At 41.0% G+C, this 16,404-nt stretch overlaps 2 protein-coding genes across 2 annotated transcripts; both read left to right on the top strand.

Moving 5' to 3' along the window:
• The first annotated feature begins 536 nt into the window (after positions 1-536).
• Positions 537-4,238, top strand: LOC115734018. Its single transcript, XM_030664613.2, has 6 exons — positions 537-780; positions 2,118-2,231; positions 2,322-2,562; positions 3,098-3,212; positions 3,367-3,525; positions 3,977-4,238. Exons 1-6 carry the CDS (start codon positions 679-681, stop codon positions 4,011-4,013), a joined length of 768 nt encoding a protein of 255 aa, XP_030520473.1. The 5' UTR covers positions 537-678; the 3' UTR covers positions 4,014-4,238.
• A 5,746-nt stretch (positions 4,239-9,984) lies between these two features.
• On the top strand, positions 9,985-13,641 carry LOC115734007 (protein trichome birefringence-like 38). Its single transcript, XM_030664606.2, has 5 exons — positions 9,985-10,353; positions 10,532-10,703; positions 12,585-12,760; positions 13,010-13,168; positions 13,252-13,641. Exons 1-5 carry the CDS (start codon positions 10,070-10,072, stop codon positions 13,550-13,552), a joined length of 1,092 nt encoding a protein of 363 aa, XP_030520466.1. The 5' UTR covers positions 9,985-10,069; the 3' UTR covers positions 13,553-13,641.
• Positions 13,642-16,404: the final 2,763 nt, after the last annotated feature.

Genomic DNA, 16,404 nt, shown 5'->3' with positions numbered 1-16,404 from the left:
TTCCCCCCTTGTTGACTTCGTGGGGTTCGCGTTAAAATTTGAACAATTCATTGGGGGGGAGGTCGATTCAACATTATGCTCCAAATAATAATGTCTAAATTTCTCGACCACCCGGTCCTCCGATCCAGATGGGATGCCCCGAAGGTAGATAGAAAATCCGGTCGAATCGTGCCTTCGAGAAATCAAACTTGCACGTTGAATAAATATGACGGCATGTATAAAGCCGAAGAGCAGCAATAAATGGACACGAGCACACTTTAGATTATGGTAATATTTTGCGGGAAAAAATTATCCAGATTTTCCCGATTTGTGCGAGCTCGATTCATATGAGCCGGTCTCACAAAATTTCTGGATGGAAATTGACAAATCCCACGTGGACAGCGAGTGTCCGCTTTCCTGCCACGTGGACAAGGGAGTTATCTGCCGTTGCACTGATATTTTTCTCGTACAGCTCTGCTGCTCCTCTCCTCTCCTCAGGATATTTGCGTCTGCAAGGGTCCCACCCAACCGCCTCAGCCCATGAACGCAATATCTCGAGCTCACTCCCACGCCGTCCCCTTTTAATTAGAGATCATCGCCAGCCTCGTCTTCGTCATCGCATTCATCTCCCCATAAAGATAAAAGATTCCATCAGCTCCCACTGTTCGGGAAGGGTACCGGCTTTCGTCGACGCGAGAAATGGAGGTGGGTCAAGTCGCGAGGCGCAGAATCAGCACGATCGCCGGTCACTTCGTCGCCGGCGACGAGATGCTCGCCGCCGCCGCCCACGTCGTGCCTCTGGTGAGCTATATCGATTCTCCATTCGGCTGTTGAGAAAAGAAGGAAACTTGGTCGGCACGTTGAGGAAAAGCTCGAATCTTTTACAAAATCTTTTCGTGGGCTAAAGTAATCGGAATTGTGGCGCGTGTGAATTCTGATGATAGCGTGTTCCGATAATTTAAGCGTTAGGAAAAGAAAAAGAATCGGAATCGCTAAAGATCACATGCTTCATTTCTCGCATTAAATGGACACGCGGCTCGCGGGCATCATAGAATACTCACAGGCTCGGAGACCAAGACGAATTATTCGATTGTATTTAACAATGTCGATGTGTTGTTAACTTGGGCCGCTTTCATAGAATAAGGAGGGAGCTGCTTTGTCGTAAGGGTGATGTCAGTGAGTGCACTGGGGGCGTTCGAGGAAAGGCCTCTGACTTTTAAGGCATTTAATACACAGTATGGGAGGGAATTGAAAACATGGAAGTTTCTTTATTTAGCTCGGCCGAACCTATGATCCCTCGAGGTACCCGTTCTGCTATGATGACCCATTGTACTCATGTGTAGTTTGTCGAAATTCCAACACAAAATGGCTGAACGTGCAAAAACTTGAATGGTATTCAATCATAAGGCAGTGATCTATTATCTTGATCCGCCAGTTAAGTGGAACGGTTCCTCAGAAATTGTAGAAGCGCCCAACTAAGCTCCCCGACAAAGTCATTGATACATTGACATTTATGTTGATTTGCAGCGCCGGAGCCACTCTCTAGACTGGTAAATTAAGAGTAACAGAACAATCACCTTCTTCATGTTGGGTCCACGCAGTAGAACTTTTAGTTGTAAAGGGGCAAGTTTCTATGGTTCTGCTTTCATTTGATTTCATTTAGCTTAGTTTTGACAAGTATGTATTTTTACATGAGAAGACGTAGTGCTGGGGATCCCATGAAACTGGAACTACTTTCATCTTCTCATATTATCATTTAGCTTAGTTTTGACAAGTATGTAGCTTTACATGAGAAGACGTAGAGTTGGGGATCCCATGAAACTGGAGCTACTTTCACCTTCTCATATAATCATTTAGCTTACTTTTGACAAGTATGTAGTCCATGAACGTTATTAACATGACTTGAAGAGCATAATATAAACTGACAGTTTTTTGCAATGTAGAGGCAGAAAGTCAATACTGTCATAATTAAAAATTAATCTCAGAAGCACTCAACTAATATCTGCATGCTAAACCCGAAAAACCATTCAAAGTTTTTATAGTTCTACTAGTTGTTTCTTGTTTTGGTTGTACGACTGTTTTTAAAAGATCACTTTTCTCTCTTTGTTCACGATGTTCATTGCATTTTCTCTTCGCAGAACTGCAGTGCTAGTTTGAACTCTGTGATCCGAAGATGTGACAACAGAATTTACTTTGCGAGGCAAGGGTCTAGTTCACAAGGTAGTTTCATGAGGCAGGCCTCAATTGATCAGGTATCTTCGCCCGCTTAAACTGTCCACGTCACTTTCCCAGAACTTAACAATGTTTGCATTCCAGCTACTAATTTTGTTTCTGTATCGTAGGTGAGACGAACTCAGCCTGGCACTTGCCAGGGCTCTTGCAATGCTTCTGAGGCTCCATCCTTTTCTAGGCCTTCAAGAACTGAACAAAAACCGCCAAATTTTGGCATAATACAACCTAGAGCACAGTGTTGCAACTTAACTGCAGCAGAACCAGCACCTAGGTTTGCTCGCCCGGACAGAAGAATGAGTACACAAAAGCAATCCAGTTTGAAGAAGAAAGTCCATCCTCCAAACTCCAGGGGTTAGTGGATTGTCTTTATATATGTTCCTTAAGTTTTTCTTCCATTTGTGATTGAGATCGAGATGAGCACATTGTGATATTCAGTATATACTAAATGATGCTCATTAATTGTCGAATGGAAACCCATGCTCTTGCGCTGCATCCTTTGACCAAATCAATTGGGGAGATGACAATTGGGTTTTTGTTGGAAGGGTTCCCATTCACAGAGAAATCGCTACAGTTTACAAGGAAAAGATTCTTCTAGTTGTGCCAGATGTTGTTCTTTTCTATCTTCAAAACTCAAGCCATAGTTGGAAAAAACCTGAATGCAAACAGTTGTCGTACAATTTTTCAAATAACAGTTTGAACAACAAGCTTCAAATAGGAAACAGAAGATATCTACTCTAGTTCTGTCATCAGGTACTGGTTCGAATCTAAGAGAAATTTCATGTTGATATTTAGAATCAATGAAAATGTGTTTTAAATAGGAGAATGTGCTATTTTGCTCTTGAAAATTGGATATGCATAACGTTTCTTCTCTTTCTAACTGATGCAGGGGCTAAATGGTCCCCGCGAATGGATGTGGTAGAATCAGAACGCAATTATGTTCTGACTGTGGAAGTTCCTGGAGTTAGCAGCAAGGATATCAGAGTGGAAGTCGGTGACCAAAAGTAGGATAATTTTTTCCCGTTTCATAAAGCCCAAGTAGAACTTGACTTTTGTCCTGTTTGCTAGAGCAAGATGTTGCAGATAGACGAACGGGATATTTAACTGGAATACAAAATTTCGAGTCGAATAAGTAATATAACTTATGTGATCGAACAGATTGACCGTGATGGGAATGCGTCAGGCTTGGAAAGTACCTGGCTTTTCAAATGAGTCGATCGTGTCATATCACAAAAGAGAGATCACGCAAGGACCCTACCAGATCGCATGGCCGCTTCCCAGCAATGTAAACAAGGATAGTGTCTCAGCAGAGTTTGTGTAAGTTATATTCTCAATAATTTGTTGCGATCCCATGCTTGCACATCTCCGAGGGTAAAGTACGAAGAGTATAGGGGTCACAGAATAAGTTTACTGATAGCAAAGAGAGGTAGTCTGATGTAGTTCAATGAAGTATATGAAACCCTGAAGTATGAATCAAGATTTGATCATAGGACCATGTAATTGCTGCATTAGTTGGATATTATTTTTTTATCCTTTGCACCTAGCATAAACTGCATTCCAGCTAGTCTGTTCATGTCAACAACTTGTGCTTTTCTTGTTCTTTTCTCGGCTGGTAGTGGGGCTTTATTAGGCATTTATACCTGGACACATACTCACGGAGCATGTTTATTCACATCTGCTTTGTCTCTTTCTTTACTTAGAAAGCTTAATCACATTTCTTATACATTAGGAGAACAATTATCTGATGGGTTGTGTTGGTTTGGTGCAGGGAGGGATTTCTACAGATCATTGTTCCTAAGCTTTGAGAAACAGCCAAAGATCAGCATCTACGAGAGTATATGGCTACCTCATTACCGATACCGAGTAGTCAATATTGGACAACCGTCTATACATGCTCAAGTACTTAATAGAAAATCTGCTAGCACTCCGTGAGCTTCTTGTATCGACCGTGTCATTCAGGTTATTACTTCAAAAAATACGAAACATGAGCTATAAAATAAGCCTTCCTGTACTTCCAATCAAGTGCTCGAAATGCATGGGTTATAATCCCCGTCTGTGGTGTTTCTACCTCCCGTTTCTTTCTTCTTTATCATTATGTAGTAGATATGCAGAAGATCTGTTTTTCGGAAGTCAAGAACCAAACAGGTACAAAATGCTAATAACGTGTTACGTACATTAATACCCTGCTTTACTTGATTGATGAATTAGTTCAAGAAGAAACTCTGATGCAAGGCAATTTGGCATGAACGAAGAACATGGGTTTGTAGTGTGACTCAATAAAGAAAGTTCTTTTATAAGATTTCGTCATGCACAAGGCATTAGTCCTTATGAAATACTCCAAACACCCAAGTGAGCACTGTGCATTTGGTGGATTAAAACCAAATGTACGTAAACACAAGGAAGTACGAAGAAAGACTCCCTCATGTCATGGCCCTTCTGTCTTACCCCCATGCCCCGGAGAAGAACATATTAATTGTCATGTTCGGATCATGGAGTCAGTTTCTCTTGAATCTCTTAAGTCTACCTTAACCTGTTGCTTTCCTTAAAAGCGTCATCGCCTTCTACTTCGACTTCTTTCTTCCGTAGAATTCGTCCTGTTGTAAGCATCATGGGCGCCGTGAAAGAGAAATAGTTTTTCTTACAGAATTCCCTATGGACACACCTTGGAATTAGGGGAGAGTCGTGTTAAATTGTGCAGATCATCTTTTGCAATAGGTAGAAACACCCCGCTTGATGAAAAGATTTTACGCACATCCACTCTTGATAGAGCAAAGCTATATAATCACAGCTCGATAAACTTTATGACCTAATTTAAGTTCATTCGAAGATGTTACCCACATTTATTCTTGCATCCGTAAGATTTAGAATCAATTGCAATCAAAGTGTCATTCCTATAAATGGCGAGGCTGCTTGTATTTTTCATTTCTTAAGGTATGTTTGTTTGAGTGAAAGAATTTTTCACAAATTAGTTTGTCGGAGTTTCATGTATCTGGTTTTCTGAAAATAACTCGTCGACGAAAAACCGTTTATGGCCAAAGAAAATATAAATGCTTAAAGTTAAAACAATGGATTTCCGAATCTGAAAAAGGGAAAGCATTTTCTTGAAAATGATGACCATGGGGATGCATTTTTCTTTACTATAAAGTTTTTCCTCCAAACAAACATACTCTTAAAGTTCATGCGCATAAGGACCCTAGTGGTTCTCATGAGGGCCACCCCTTCGCTAACTATTAATTTTAGGTGAGCTTCTTATTACTTAATCAATCAGGGCTAATAACATCAAAATTCTCAAACTGATATACTCATGTCACATCAATTTCAAACTAATTTTTTTGTGAGAGTTCTCTCGAGTTTGGAAAATCTGCTAAAATTTTTAATTTTTTTTTTGTTATACGAGAATTAGTTTGGGGTGAATATGACATGCGTGTATTGGTTTGGATTTTTTATGCAAGAAATTATTTGGGGTAAATGTGACACGGATATACTAATTTGAATTTTTTTTATGACACGAGATTTAAATTTTTGATAAATGTGGCATTAATTAGTGTACCGATTTAAAACTTTTAACTGTATCGACCAACTCAAAAAAATGTATGAAGCTTCATCATAGTACGGTTTCCTTTTATCTTCCTGGATGGCGAAAATTCTGCCCTCAGATCTGAGATGCCATTTCCTGTCCGGGGGAAGCAGCAATTGGCACGTGATTATTGGCTGGGGACACAAGCAAAACTTGCTTAAAGAATATGGCAATAAATGGTCATATGGGGATTGCAGTTGCTTCCCGCCTTCGTCTTCAGCGTCAGATTCCCTTCTTAATCTTGCTTAACTAGAAAGACATTTTCGTCTTCATGGCTTAATGACAACTGTCCTTTTTAGGGGAATTAAAGAAAGAGTCGATAGCAGGTTAGTTGACAACTGTTAGCATTATTAGAAGTCATGATGACGAGGGAAGAAGTATTCGTAAGAAGAAGAAGGAGAAAGAGGAATGAATAAAAAAAAAAAATTTCTATTGTCTGTCTTCCCATTGATACAACCTCATGTATATATAGAGTTTTACAAGGTGAACAATATCTACAATTAAGGAATCACAAATGGAAACTAAATATCTGATTTGATTATTGAAGAAGAAGAGGAAAATATCTCATTTGATTGAGCTTAATTGATGCTGATTGATATCCGATTCAGTGGAGCTTGATTGTTGCTGATTTGATTTTGTGGAGGAATGTGATTCTGTTAACATCCCCCCGCAAGTTGACAAGGCAGAATGGATTGTCAACTTGGACCGTAGCATCCGAAACCCGGGCGATGAGAGTCCTTTGGTGAAGATGTCACCTGGTTGATCGACGGATGAGATATAGTGAATAGACAGTTGACGGTGTGCCAAGCGTTCCCGTATGAAGTGAAAATCAATCTCCACATGCTTTGTGCGAGCATGGAAAATTGGATTTGCAGTGAGATAGATGGCCGAGAGATTGTCACACCATAGAGTGGGCGGATGTGGAGGTAGTGCCCTAAGGTCACGAAGAAGAAACTCTATCCAAATGAGCTCACCTGTGGTGTCTGCCAGGCTTTTGTATTCTGCTTACGTGCTAGAACGGGCAACTGTTCGTTGTTTGCGAGAACTCCAAGAAATAAGATTGGAACCAAGAAAGATGCGAAGCCACCAACAGGAACATCGGTCATCTCGGTCACCGGCCCAACTAGCGTTGGAGAATGCATGGAGAGCTGTGGATGACGTCCGGGTAAGGTGTAGTCCGTGCTGTGGTGTGTCGGCAAGATAGCGCAGGATCCGTTTGACAGCTTGCCAATGCATAGTGGTGGGAGCATGAAGGAACCGACAAGCGGTGTTCACGCAGTAAGCTATATCAGGGCGTGTTAGCGTGAGGTACCGAAGAGCTCCAACAATGCTGCGATAAAGTGCGGGATCGGACATAGGATCACCGGATCGAGTAGATAACGGTTCATCGGTGGTGCAAGGAGTAGGTGCAGCTCTAGCTTCGGTCATCTTGGACCGCTGCAGGATATCTTGAGTGAACTTTGCTTGATTGAGTAGAAGGCCGGTAGATGTATGATGTACTTCCATTCCCGAAAAGTAGTGAAGTGGTCCGAGGTCCTTGATGGCAAATTCACCTTGGAGTGAGTTGAGTAACGCTTGCAGAGGAGCTTGAGGTGACCCCGTTAGGATGATGTCGTCCACGTATACAAGCAGAAAAATAATGTAATGGGAATTATGCATAATGAAAAGAGAGGAGTCTGCAGTAGATAAGCGGAACCCGATTTTGAGGAGATATGAACCGAGCCGCTGGTACCATGCTCGCGGCGCCTGTTTCAAACCATAGAGAGAGCGTCGAAGACGGCGGACATGAGTCGGACGTTGGGGATCAACAAATCCTTGCGACTGCGTCATGTAAACTTCTTCAGATAGGTGGCCGTGAAGGAAAGCATTAGAGATATCTAGTTGACGAATGGGCCACACTCTGGAGTAAGCTACAGCAAGGACTGTGCGGATAGTGACTGGTTTTGCTATTGGGCTGAATGTCTCCGTATAATCAATTCCCGATTGTTGGTGATAGCCTTTAGCAACTAGTCGAGCCTTGTATCTTTCGAGGGAGCCATTAGACCCGAGCTTGACTTTGAAAATCCATTTGCAGCCGATGGGGCGGACATGAGAAGGTGGTGGTACAAGTTCCCAAGTTCCGTTTTTGATTAAGGCATCATATTCTACTGCCATAGCTGCTCGCTAATTTGGATCCCGGGATGCCCGCGTGAAGCAAGTAGGCTCAACGAGAGTATGTGTGCCTGCAGTCAAAGCAAAAGTTTGATTTTTTGTGAGTGTTCGCCGATGAATTGTGCCATCTCTTAATCGAGTGACCATGGGATGCGCTGGAATTGAGGTGGAAGTGGCCGAAGTAGAAGAGTTGGAAGTGTCGGGCTCCGGAGCTGCAGAGGGAGCTGTAGATGGAGTTGGTGAGAGAGACAATGTGGACTCGGGGTCGGGGTCTACAACTGCATATGTGGAGGGTAGTTCGGAATTGTCTGTCGGAGGTAGAGGCAAGACGATATTTGTAGGTGGAGGAGGAGAGGATGGTGATGGAGAAGGTGGATCTTCAAATGGAAAGGTGTGCTCATCGAACACCGCATCAGCCGCAATGAAGATTTTACCAATTCATGGACAGTAACATCGATAGCCTCTATACCCCGGAGGATAGCCAAGAAAGATGCAGCGTTGAGATCTGGGGGCAAGCTTGTGAGTAGCATAGGGACGTAAATATGGAAAAACTGTACACCCAAAAACTACGAGGTGGGAAATATCTGGTGGTGTTTTGAATAGTGTCTACCAAGGAGTGAGATTGTTGAGGAGAGGAGTCGGAGTCTTGTTGATCGGATGTACCACCGTTTCAAAGGCATACTCCCAAAACCGGTAGGGAACCGACGCCCGAGACATAAGCGCGAGGCCTGTCTCGACAATGTGGCGGTGTTTGCGTTCTGCTGTGCCATTCTGAAATGAGGCATAGGGACAAGATATTCGCTGATGTATACCGTATTGGAGGAGATGGTTACGCACTTCGATAGAACGGCGAAATTCTGGTGCACCATCGCACCGAATTGTCTGAATTTGACACCGCAATTGAGTTTCTGCAAATTTGTGGAAAGCTTTGAAAATATTTGCAAATTGGTCACGAGTGGTAAATGGATAATACCAAGTAAATCCGGAATGATCATCGACAAAACAGACATAATACTTATATCCCGAAACAGTAGTGACTGGGGATGGGCCCCAAACATCAAAGTGAACCAGTTTAAGAGGAAATTTAGCTCTGATACCATGTTAGAATTATTAGAAGTCATGATGATGAGGGAAGAAGTATTCGTAAGAAGAAGAAGGAGAAAGAGGAATGAATAAATTTTTTTTTTCTATTGTCTGTCGTCCCATTGATACAACCTCATGTATATATAGAGTTTTACAAGGTGAACAATATCTACAATTAAGGAATCACAAATGGAAACTAAATATCTGATTTGATTATTGAAGAAGCAGAGGAAAATATCTCATTTGATTGAGCTTAATTGATGCTGATTGATATCCGATTTAGTGGAGCTTGATTGTTACCGATTTGATTTTGTGGAGGAATGTGATTCTGTTAACAACAACCATGGATGCTACGTTGCAGTCACAAGTAGTTTTTTTCTTTTTTCTTTTCTTTTAAGAACACAGAAAGCTTAAGAAATAATGACACAATTAATTTCTGAAATTTGGCCCAACGGTGCAATGTGATTTTTGAAGTTTTAATTTATTCAATGTAGTTCTCGAACTTTTAAATTGTTCGATACCGTCCTTAGACTTTTGGTATAGGTTCGATGAAGTCTCTAAACTATATGGAAATGTTACATATTGTCCTTCTATTGATTCAAATTCATGGACAACATCAAACATCTCATATAATTTAGCGCCTAAATTGAACATGTACCAAAAGCCATGGACCTCCTTGAACAATTTAAAAGTTCAAGAACGATATTGCTCATTGGGTTAAAGTTCGGGGATCACATTGCACATTAGGCTAACGTTCGTGTACCATTTGTCTCATTTTTCTAAAGTTTTAAAGGGAAAAATAAAATTACATGGATGATATATGACGACACTCTTGCTGGTAATACTGTTGATTATGACTAACATTATTCAAAATGTCCACTTAAAATCTGTCTCAGTCTGTTCATAAAACCTCCTCTCCGTCTCACAACAATAGAAATATACGTCTCTTCTCCTATATAACTTCCTCTTTCTCTTTCAATTCACCCCCATTCACTTGTCCTCTTCTCTTGCAGTTTTGGCTTCTGGAAATCTGCACGAGGACACTGTTCGATGCACGCGTGCATGGAAGCTTCACTTCGTATAATTTGGGCTCTACTCATCTTTATGTTGCAGGGTGTGCATGGTGAGGATGTTAATGTTCAGGAGATTAAGAAGAATCAGAAGAGAGGGTGTGATGTGTTCCAAGGGAGGTGGGTGTATGATTCCTCTTATCCTCTTTACAATTCGTTCAACTGCCCGTTCCTCGAGCAGGCATTCGATTGCCAAAAGAACGGCCGACCCGACCTGTCCTACCTGAAGTACAGATGGCAACCTTCTTCCTGCAATTTGCCCCGGTATACATTCTCGTTAATCATCCACAATGTTCGCTTCGTTTCATTAATGTCCTCACTCTTTTTCTCTGAATTTTCCGGTATATACATATGATATGTACCCGGTTGCATCGAGCCCTTAGATTAGAGTCTGGAGACATGGGTTGTTTGGTCTGAATTGCAGCTCATGGTTTTGATGCAGGTTTGGTGGGAGAAATTTCTTGAAGAAGCTCAGAGGGAAGCGCATCATGTTTGTAGGGGACTCGCTCAGCCTGAATCAATGGCAGTCGCTTACGTGCATGCTTCACGCCTATGTCCCTGAGGCGAAATACGCCTTCTCTAGAACAGCGGATCTCTCCACTTTCACATTCCCGGTAATCAGAAAAAAAAAGCCCTCCTCTTTCGCACTCGTCTCTTTTCTTTCGCTCGATCGTTCTGCTTCGGAGATACTTATTGAACTCGCGCTGCCCTCGCCGTTCTTGATTCCATGCCTCTTCATTCCATATCAAGCTTAGCAAAATAGCGTTTCATGGTAGTGTTAGTAAATACACTCATAAATCCGCTTCCTCCAGACATCTAGTGAAGGTCTTGCCTCTGGTCGTCTGCAATATTGCCGCGCTCATAAATCTGCGGCCCTTTCTTACGTTAGAAAGCCATGTGATGGAGATTTGTCTGTGCCTCTTCTCCTTAGATGCCTGTCTGTCCTTGTCGGTCGATCGAATCTTGCATTCATGAGCGAGTCAAACTAGGGTTTCCTGGCAGTAATTTCTCCGGTGTTCGGAGTTTAGCCATGTCATCATCCCATGTTGGAGTGCGTGACTTGCGTCCAGGAGAATCAGATTGGCTTGGTTGACGGAGTTTTCACGATATCAAAGTTCGATCATCAATAGGATTGCCAGTCAATGTCTTTCATAAAATACACTCGCGTGGTCATTAATTCGTCGCACTTGGAGCAGCAAAAGCAAGCATATATCCCAAGAATCAACAACCATAAAGCATGACCCAACATATACAATACGGTTATAATTTGTTTATCGGAAACGAAAGAGTTTTACTTTTTTGTTCATGTACTTTCATGCATTTTCTAGATCAAGTCCCTTTACCTTTATCTGTCAAATCATGTTATATTTTCACGAATTCTCTGATAAAGTCTCTTTCGTACCAAATCCGATCAAATATAATTGATGTGACCGTCGTAAATTATCGTTACGTGACGTGGATAAAATGTTTTCAATGTTACCCGGGCATCCACATTAGCTAAATTTTATCCCGCCACACTCCAATATCATCTACATCGACTAAATTTTTCCACCGACGTCCACATGGTCATCTGCATATATTATTCGTATCATTATTTGGCTCCGTCCAATGGCCACATCAGCTGAACTCTCTCATATTTGGTTTCAAAAGGGCTTTATTGGAAATTTGTGCGTAGAAGGATTTGATTAGACAAACTAAAAATACATATTTAAATTGAAAAAAAATGAAAATATAAGGACAAAAAGTATTGTCTTTCCTTTTTTGCTCTTTGATTTTCCCATGCCTTGGTCGAAATAGTAACTTGTAAATTCGAAAATTTATGTAAGTAGAAGGACTTGATTAAACAAATTGAGTTTACATATATTTAAATAGAATAGATGCAGAAATATAGCGGCGAAAAGTATAATTTTTTTTCTTTCGCACTTTCATTGTCCCATGCCCCAATCCAAATAAAAACTTGTAAATTTACCTACAAGAATTCTGTACTTTTTTTTTCTACGGGAAAATCCACGTGGCGTGTAAAATTCTCTTTAAGTGAGAAAATGACTCTTTTCATAGTTGGTAATTTAATCTTATGTTTTTTTTTAGGAAAATTTTTCCTTGACAGTATTATTAGGGACGGTACAATCTCAACCGTAGATCCACACACTATCATCATGTATTTTGCATAAAGCACTCATTGATTGTGAGATTGCGTGATCGAAAAATTGACAGTATCATCAGGCACTCATTTTTCTCATGCTCCAATTGCTCGTTTGTCACTGCGCATACACAGAAAACACTCGAGAATTCTCCGATTAGAGATATATTTATCATGTGTTAATCAAGTTGGACAATAACTTTTTAGTTTTGTCGTCCCTTGCAGCCTCATATATTTCTTGAAAAATGATGAGATCTAATGATTTTCTTCAAAAAAGAAAAAAAAGAGAATTATTTTACAATTGAGGCGAGGTGAGGTTCTCGTATTTCTCACAATCATAATGGCGATGACGCAGGCATTCAACGTCTCCATCATCCTACACCGGAGTGCGTTCTTGGTGGACGTAGTGAAGAAGACATACGGCCGAATCCTAGAACTGAACTCGATCAGCAGCGGGAGCTTGTGGAAAGGGATGGACGTATTGGTCTTCAACACGTGGCACTGGTGGACCCACAGAGGAAGTCAACAAGTGTAAGCCTTCCCACCAGCGTCCAGAGTGACAAAACAGATGCGGTTCCTAAATCCAGTAACGAGAGTTCGGTTGACTGCGTTGCATAGCGGTCAATTAAATATTCAAACTTTTAATTATGTCAATTTAGTCGTGAACTTTTTAACGATTAGTCAACTTTAATTAGAAATCATTGAAGTGAACTCTAGTCGTCGAATGATATGAATGATTTTGATTTTTTTTTTTTAAAACATGGTCTCTTGACGTGACAGATGGGATTTTGTTCAAGACGGGAAGGGTACTTATAAGGACATGAACCGGTTCGTGGCTTTTGAGAAGGGTTTGACTACATGGGCTAAATGGGTGGGCTCGAACATAGATCCCAAGACCACCAGCGTCTTCTTCCAAGGTGTCTCGCCAACACACACTGAGTAAGTCCGTCCGATATTCCGATTTCGTCGAAACCTAGCAAGCTGGTCGGGCTTCGATTGATGGTTTACTGTTGTTACAACAGCTCGAGGGAGTGGGGGGACTTGAGAGGGAAGGATTGTCGAGCGCAGACCCGGCCGCTGCTCCAGTCGAGCTACCCGGGAGGCGCGAACCCGGCGGAGGCCATCGTGGAGAAGGTGTTGAGCGGAATGTCTAAGCCGGTCCAGTTGCTCAACATCACCACGCTCTCGGCGTTAAGGAAAGACGGGCACGTGGGTGGGTTCGGGTACGGAGGACCCAAAGCCACGGATTGCAGCCACTGGTGTCTCCCGGGGGTCCCTGATACTTGGAACTTGCTTCTGTACGCATTCCTCGTTCAAAATTAATTGAGTTGCTCGGTTGTGGATGATTTTCACCGTTTTTTTTTTCTCCTTTAGAATGATTCTTAAAGAAGCAACACTGTACATTTGATCATTTCTTCCCACGACTAGATGTGCTTTCTTGAATTGTTATTGTTGTGATTGGATTTACATCTTTTTAAAACGAGACTTGGAAAGCACTCATTGTTGGCGATACGGAATTGATTTGGGAAGCACATTTGATTTTAAACATGTTTCGCCATAGTGAATATGTCAACGAACATGCATTTCCAATTAAAATCTCGACTTTTAGCATTGTTCGGTGGGAATTTCACCTCTTGTTTCAAGTAACTTATGTGACGAAGAAACATAGATATCTTGGAAACCCCCAACAATGTAATATTGGACCAAAGTATACCATACCAAGAAGAAGATAAATTCATTGGTAACGAAAGTTCTTTTGGGAAATCGGATTTTATTTCGACAAATTCAGTTGTTGGGTACCGTTCATAGTTAGACAATGCGCATGTTAACTATAATCCCACATCGCTTAAATCACGTGATTGTAACATAAGTAGCCTCCTCCGCCTAACGAATGAACCCGACATCATCCCCTTCTCACGACAACCAAAAGTTCATCCACAGCTAGTAAGATGGACATAAGATTAGCGAATAATCAGCCACGACTATTCATGCACGAACCCTAAGCAACCTGTTATACCGTCCTGCATGGAGCCAAAAGAGACCATTAATTTCCCAATGGCTACGAGAAATTGAGAATGGCATGCATAATGCGAGAAATGAACGGAAACACTTGGTCATATGTGTGAATATTTTGCTTTCTGCACAGCAATCATATCATGCTGGTGAAATGACTGGTCACTAGCTTTTTTTTTTTTTTTTTGACTGGTCACTAGCTGAGAACAATCGACTTAGGCTGAAATTTTCTTGGACCAGATATGTTTGAATGCCAGCCAGCTTGCAAGTAAATGATTTTTTGTGTGTAGAAGGCAACTTGGCAGGGGCATGCTTGGAAGGTTCCTCCCTCGCCCCCCTCTTTCTCTCTCTCTCTTTCGTACTCTGTGAGAAGAAAGCATTATCGTCATCATCATCCAAAAAGATTCAGACATAAAAGATGGACTGACCATCCCATTTTTTGTCCGCATAAGGGAGACTTTTGCCCAAACGCACGCGTTTTCCAAGTGCACCCAAGCCGCCTCTCCCTGTCCATGCGTCCCCACGCGTTCTTCGGGCTCGTCCCTCTCTGTTTTTTTTTACCCTTCTTCGATACATGCATGGTAATTTGACTATCTTCGTCATGCCGTTCTGGCGAATGATTGTTTAGAGGTAAAGGATATAAATGATTTTTAAACTTTGATTCAATATATAATGTGGTCATTGAACTTTAAATTTATTTAATGTAATCTTTGAACTTTAATTCAACATGCAATGTCATCCATGACTCTTGATACATGCTCAATTCAGTCCCTAAGTTCTATGAAGGCGTTCAATATTTTCTTTCGATTGATTCAAGTCCAAGAACCATATTGAACATGTTCATAAAGTTCAGAGATTAAATTGAACATGCACTAAAAGTTCAAAGACCACATTAAACATATTTAATGTTTAAGGACAACGCTGAATATTTTCATAGAGTTTAAAGACTAAATTGGACATATACTAAAAGTTCAGGAATCATATTAAATAAATTTTATATTCAGGAATCATATTACATAATGAATCATAGTTCAAGGACCACTTATGTTATTATCACTTGTTTTGGCGGATCGCTTATCCAAGAGGATGCATCACATGTTGTCATCGTAATGTCATATGTACGCTATAATGCGACCCAAAAGCTTGGGAATTGTTAAAGAACAATGATGTGTTATTTTTTGTTTTTTGGTCGAAATGATGTGTTATTATTATTATTATTATTTTGGTCAGATGAAATGATGTGTTATTTGACAAGGCTTTTTCATGCATCATTTATGGCCATAGACCTGGCGACTAGACTCAGCATGGCACCGCTAGTCTTCACTAAATTAGTACATCGTTCATTATGGCTCCTTATTCCTTAGCTGCTCTTTCCCACTTGATTGTTTTCCAGGATCACGGAGAAAGGGTAGGACAGTCTCTTCATGGTTTCATATGTTCGCAACTTCAACAATAATTGCGTTATGACCACAAAAAAAAAACAATAATTGCGTCAAAAAAAGCCCTAAATCTATTACAATTATATTAATTCAGTCATAAACTTTTTTCTTATCAATTGAATCCTAAATTTTTGGTATATGTGTCAATTCAATTCATCCGATCAATTTGACAGGAAATCACTAACCTGGTACGTCCGGCATTAACATGACCTTCAATATTTTTTGAATTTATTTATTTTACTTTATTTTTTTCCCCTTTTTCTAGCCTTGTCACCGAACCCGACGGCAAGCGACCTCTCTAGCCCGGCAATGTGAGGCTTGCCTTCGCCATACCCGAATAGGGCAAGCCTGGCCCAACGAGGACAAGCCTCACTAGGGGTGGGCGAGGCCGGCCTTTCTGGCCCTTGCCTCGGGCCAATCGCCGAGTCCAACGACTAGCCGGAGGAAGAAGGAAGGAGGGAAAAAAAAATGAAAGAAAGAAAATCAAAATAATAAAAAATTATACACATCGGCGCCGGTTATGTCACGTAAGACGGTCGGCGTCTTTGTTAGCAATTCTCGACAAAAATTGGTCAAATAAACCGAATTGGCACAAAAATAAAAGACCTAGAACTCAATTGAAAATAAAAAAGAAAAAAAAGTTTAGAATTAAATTGGTGTAACTACAATAGATTTAGGATTTTTTTTTGGTAATTCTCTTGTTATTTGATAAGGTTTTTTCAT

The sequence above is a fragment of the Rhodamnia argentea genome, chromosome 10, assembly GCF_020921035.1.
Source record: "Rhodamnia argentea isolate NSW1041297 chromosome 10, ASM2092103v1, whole genome shotgun sequence".
NCBI classification, from domain to species: Eukaryota; Viridiplantae; Streptophyta; class Magnoliopsida; order Myrtales; family Myrtaceae; genus Rhodamnia; species Rhodamnia argentea.
This window is presented reverse-complemented; position numbering and strand designations above follow the sequence as displayed.

What these genes read in the sequence shown, in the direction of transcription:
- LOC115734018 (XM_030664613.2), top strand. Translation starts at nt 679, where the DNA reads ATGGAGGTGGGTCAAGTCGCGAGGCGCAGAATCAGCACGATCGCCGGT. An exon ending in GGCAGGCCTCAATTGATCAG is followed by an intron (nt 2,232 to 2,321) that starts GTATCTTCGCCC and finishes TCTGTATCGTAG; the next exon opens with GTGAGACGAACTCAGCCTGG. An exon ending in AGTGTCTCAGCAGAGTTTGT is followed by an intron (nt 3,526 to 3,976) that starts GTAAGTTATATT and finishes GGTTTGGTGCAG; the next exon opens with GGAGGGATTTCTACAGATCA.
- LOC115734007 (XM_030664606.2), top strand. Translation starts at nt 10,070, where the DNA reads ATGCACGCGTGCATGGAAGCTTCACTTCGTATAATTTGGGCTCTACTC. An exon ending in TCTTCCTGCAATTTGCCCCG is followed by an intron (nt 10,354 to 10,531) that starts GTATACATTCTC and finishes GTTTTGATGCAG; the next exon opens with GTTTGGTGGGAGAAATTTCT. An exon ending in GTCTCGCCAACACACACTGA is followed by an intron (nt 13,169 to 13,251) that starts GTAAGTCCGTCC and finishes TTGTTACAACAG; the next exon opens with CTCGAGGGAGTGGGGGGACT.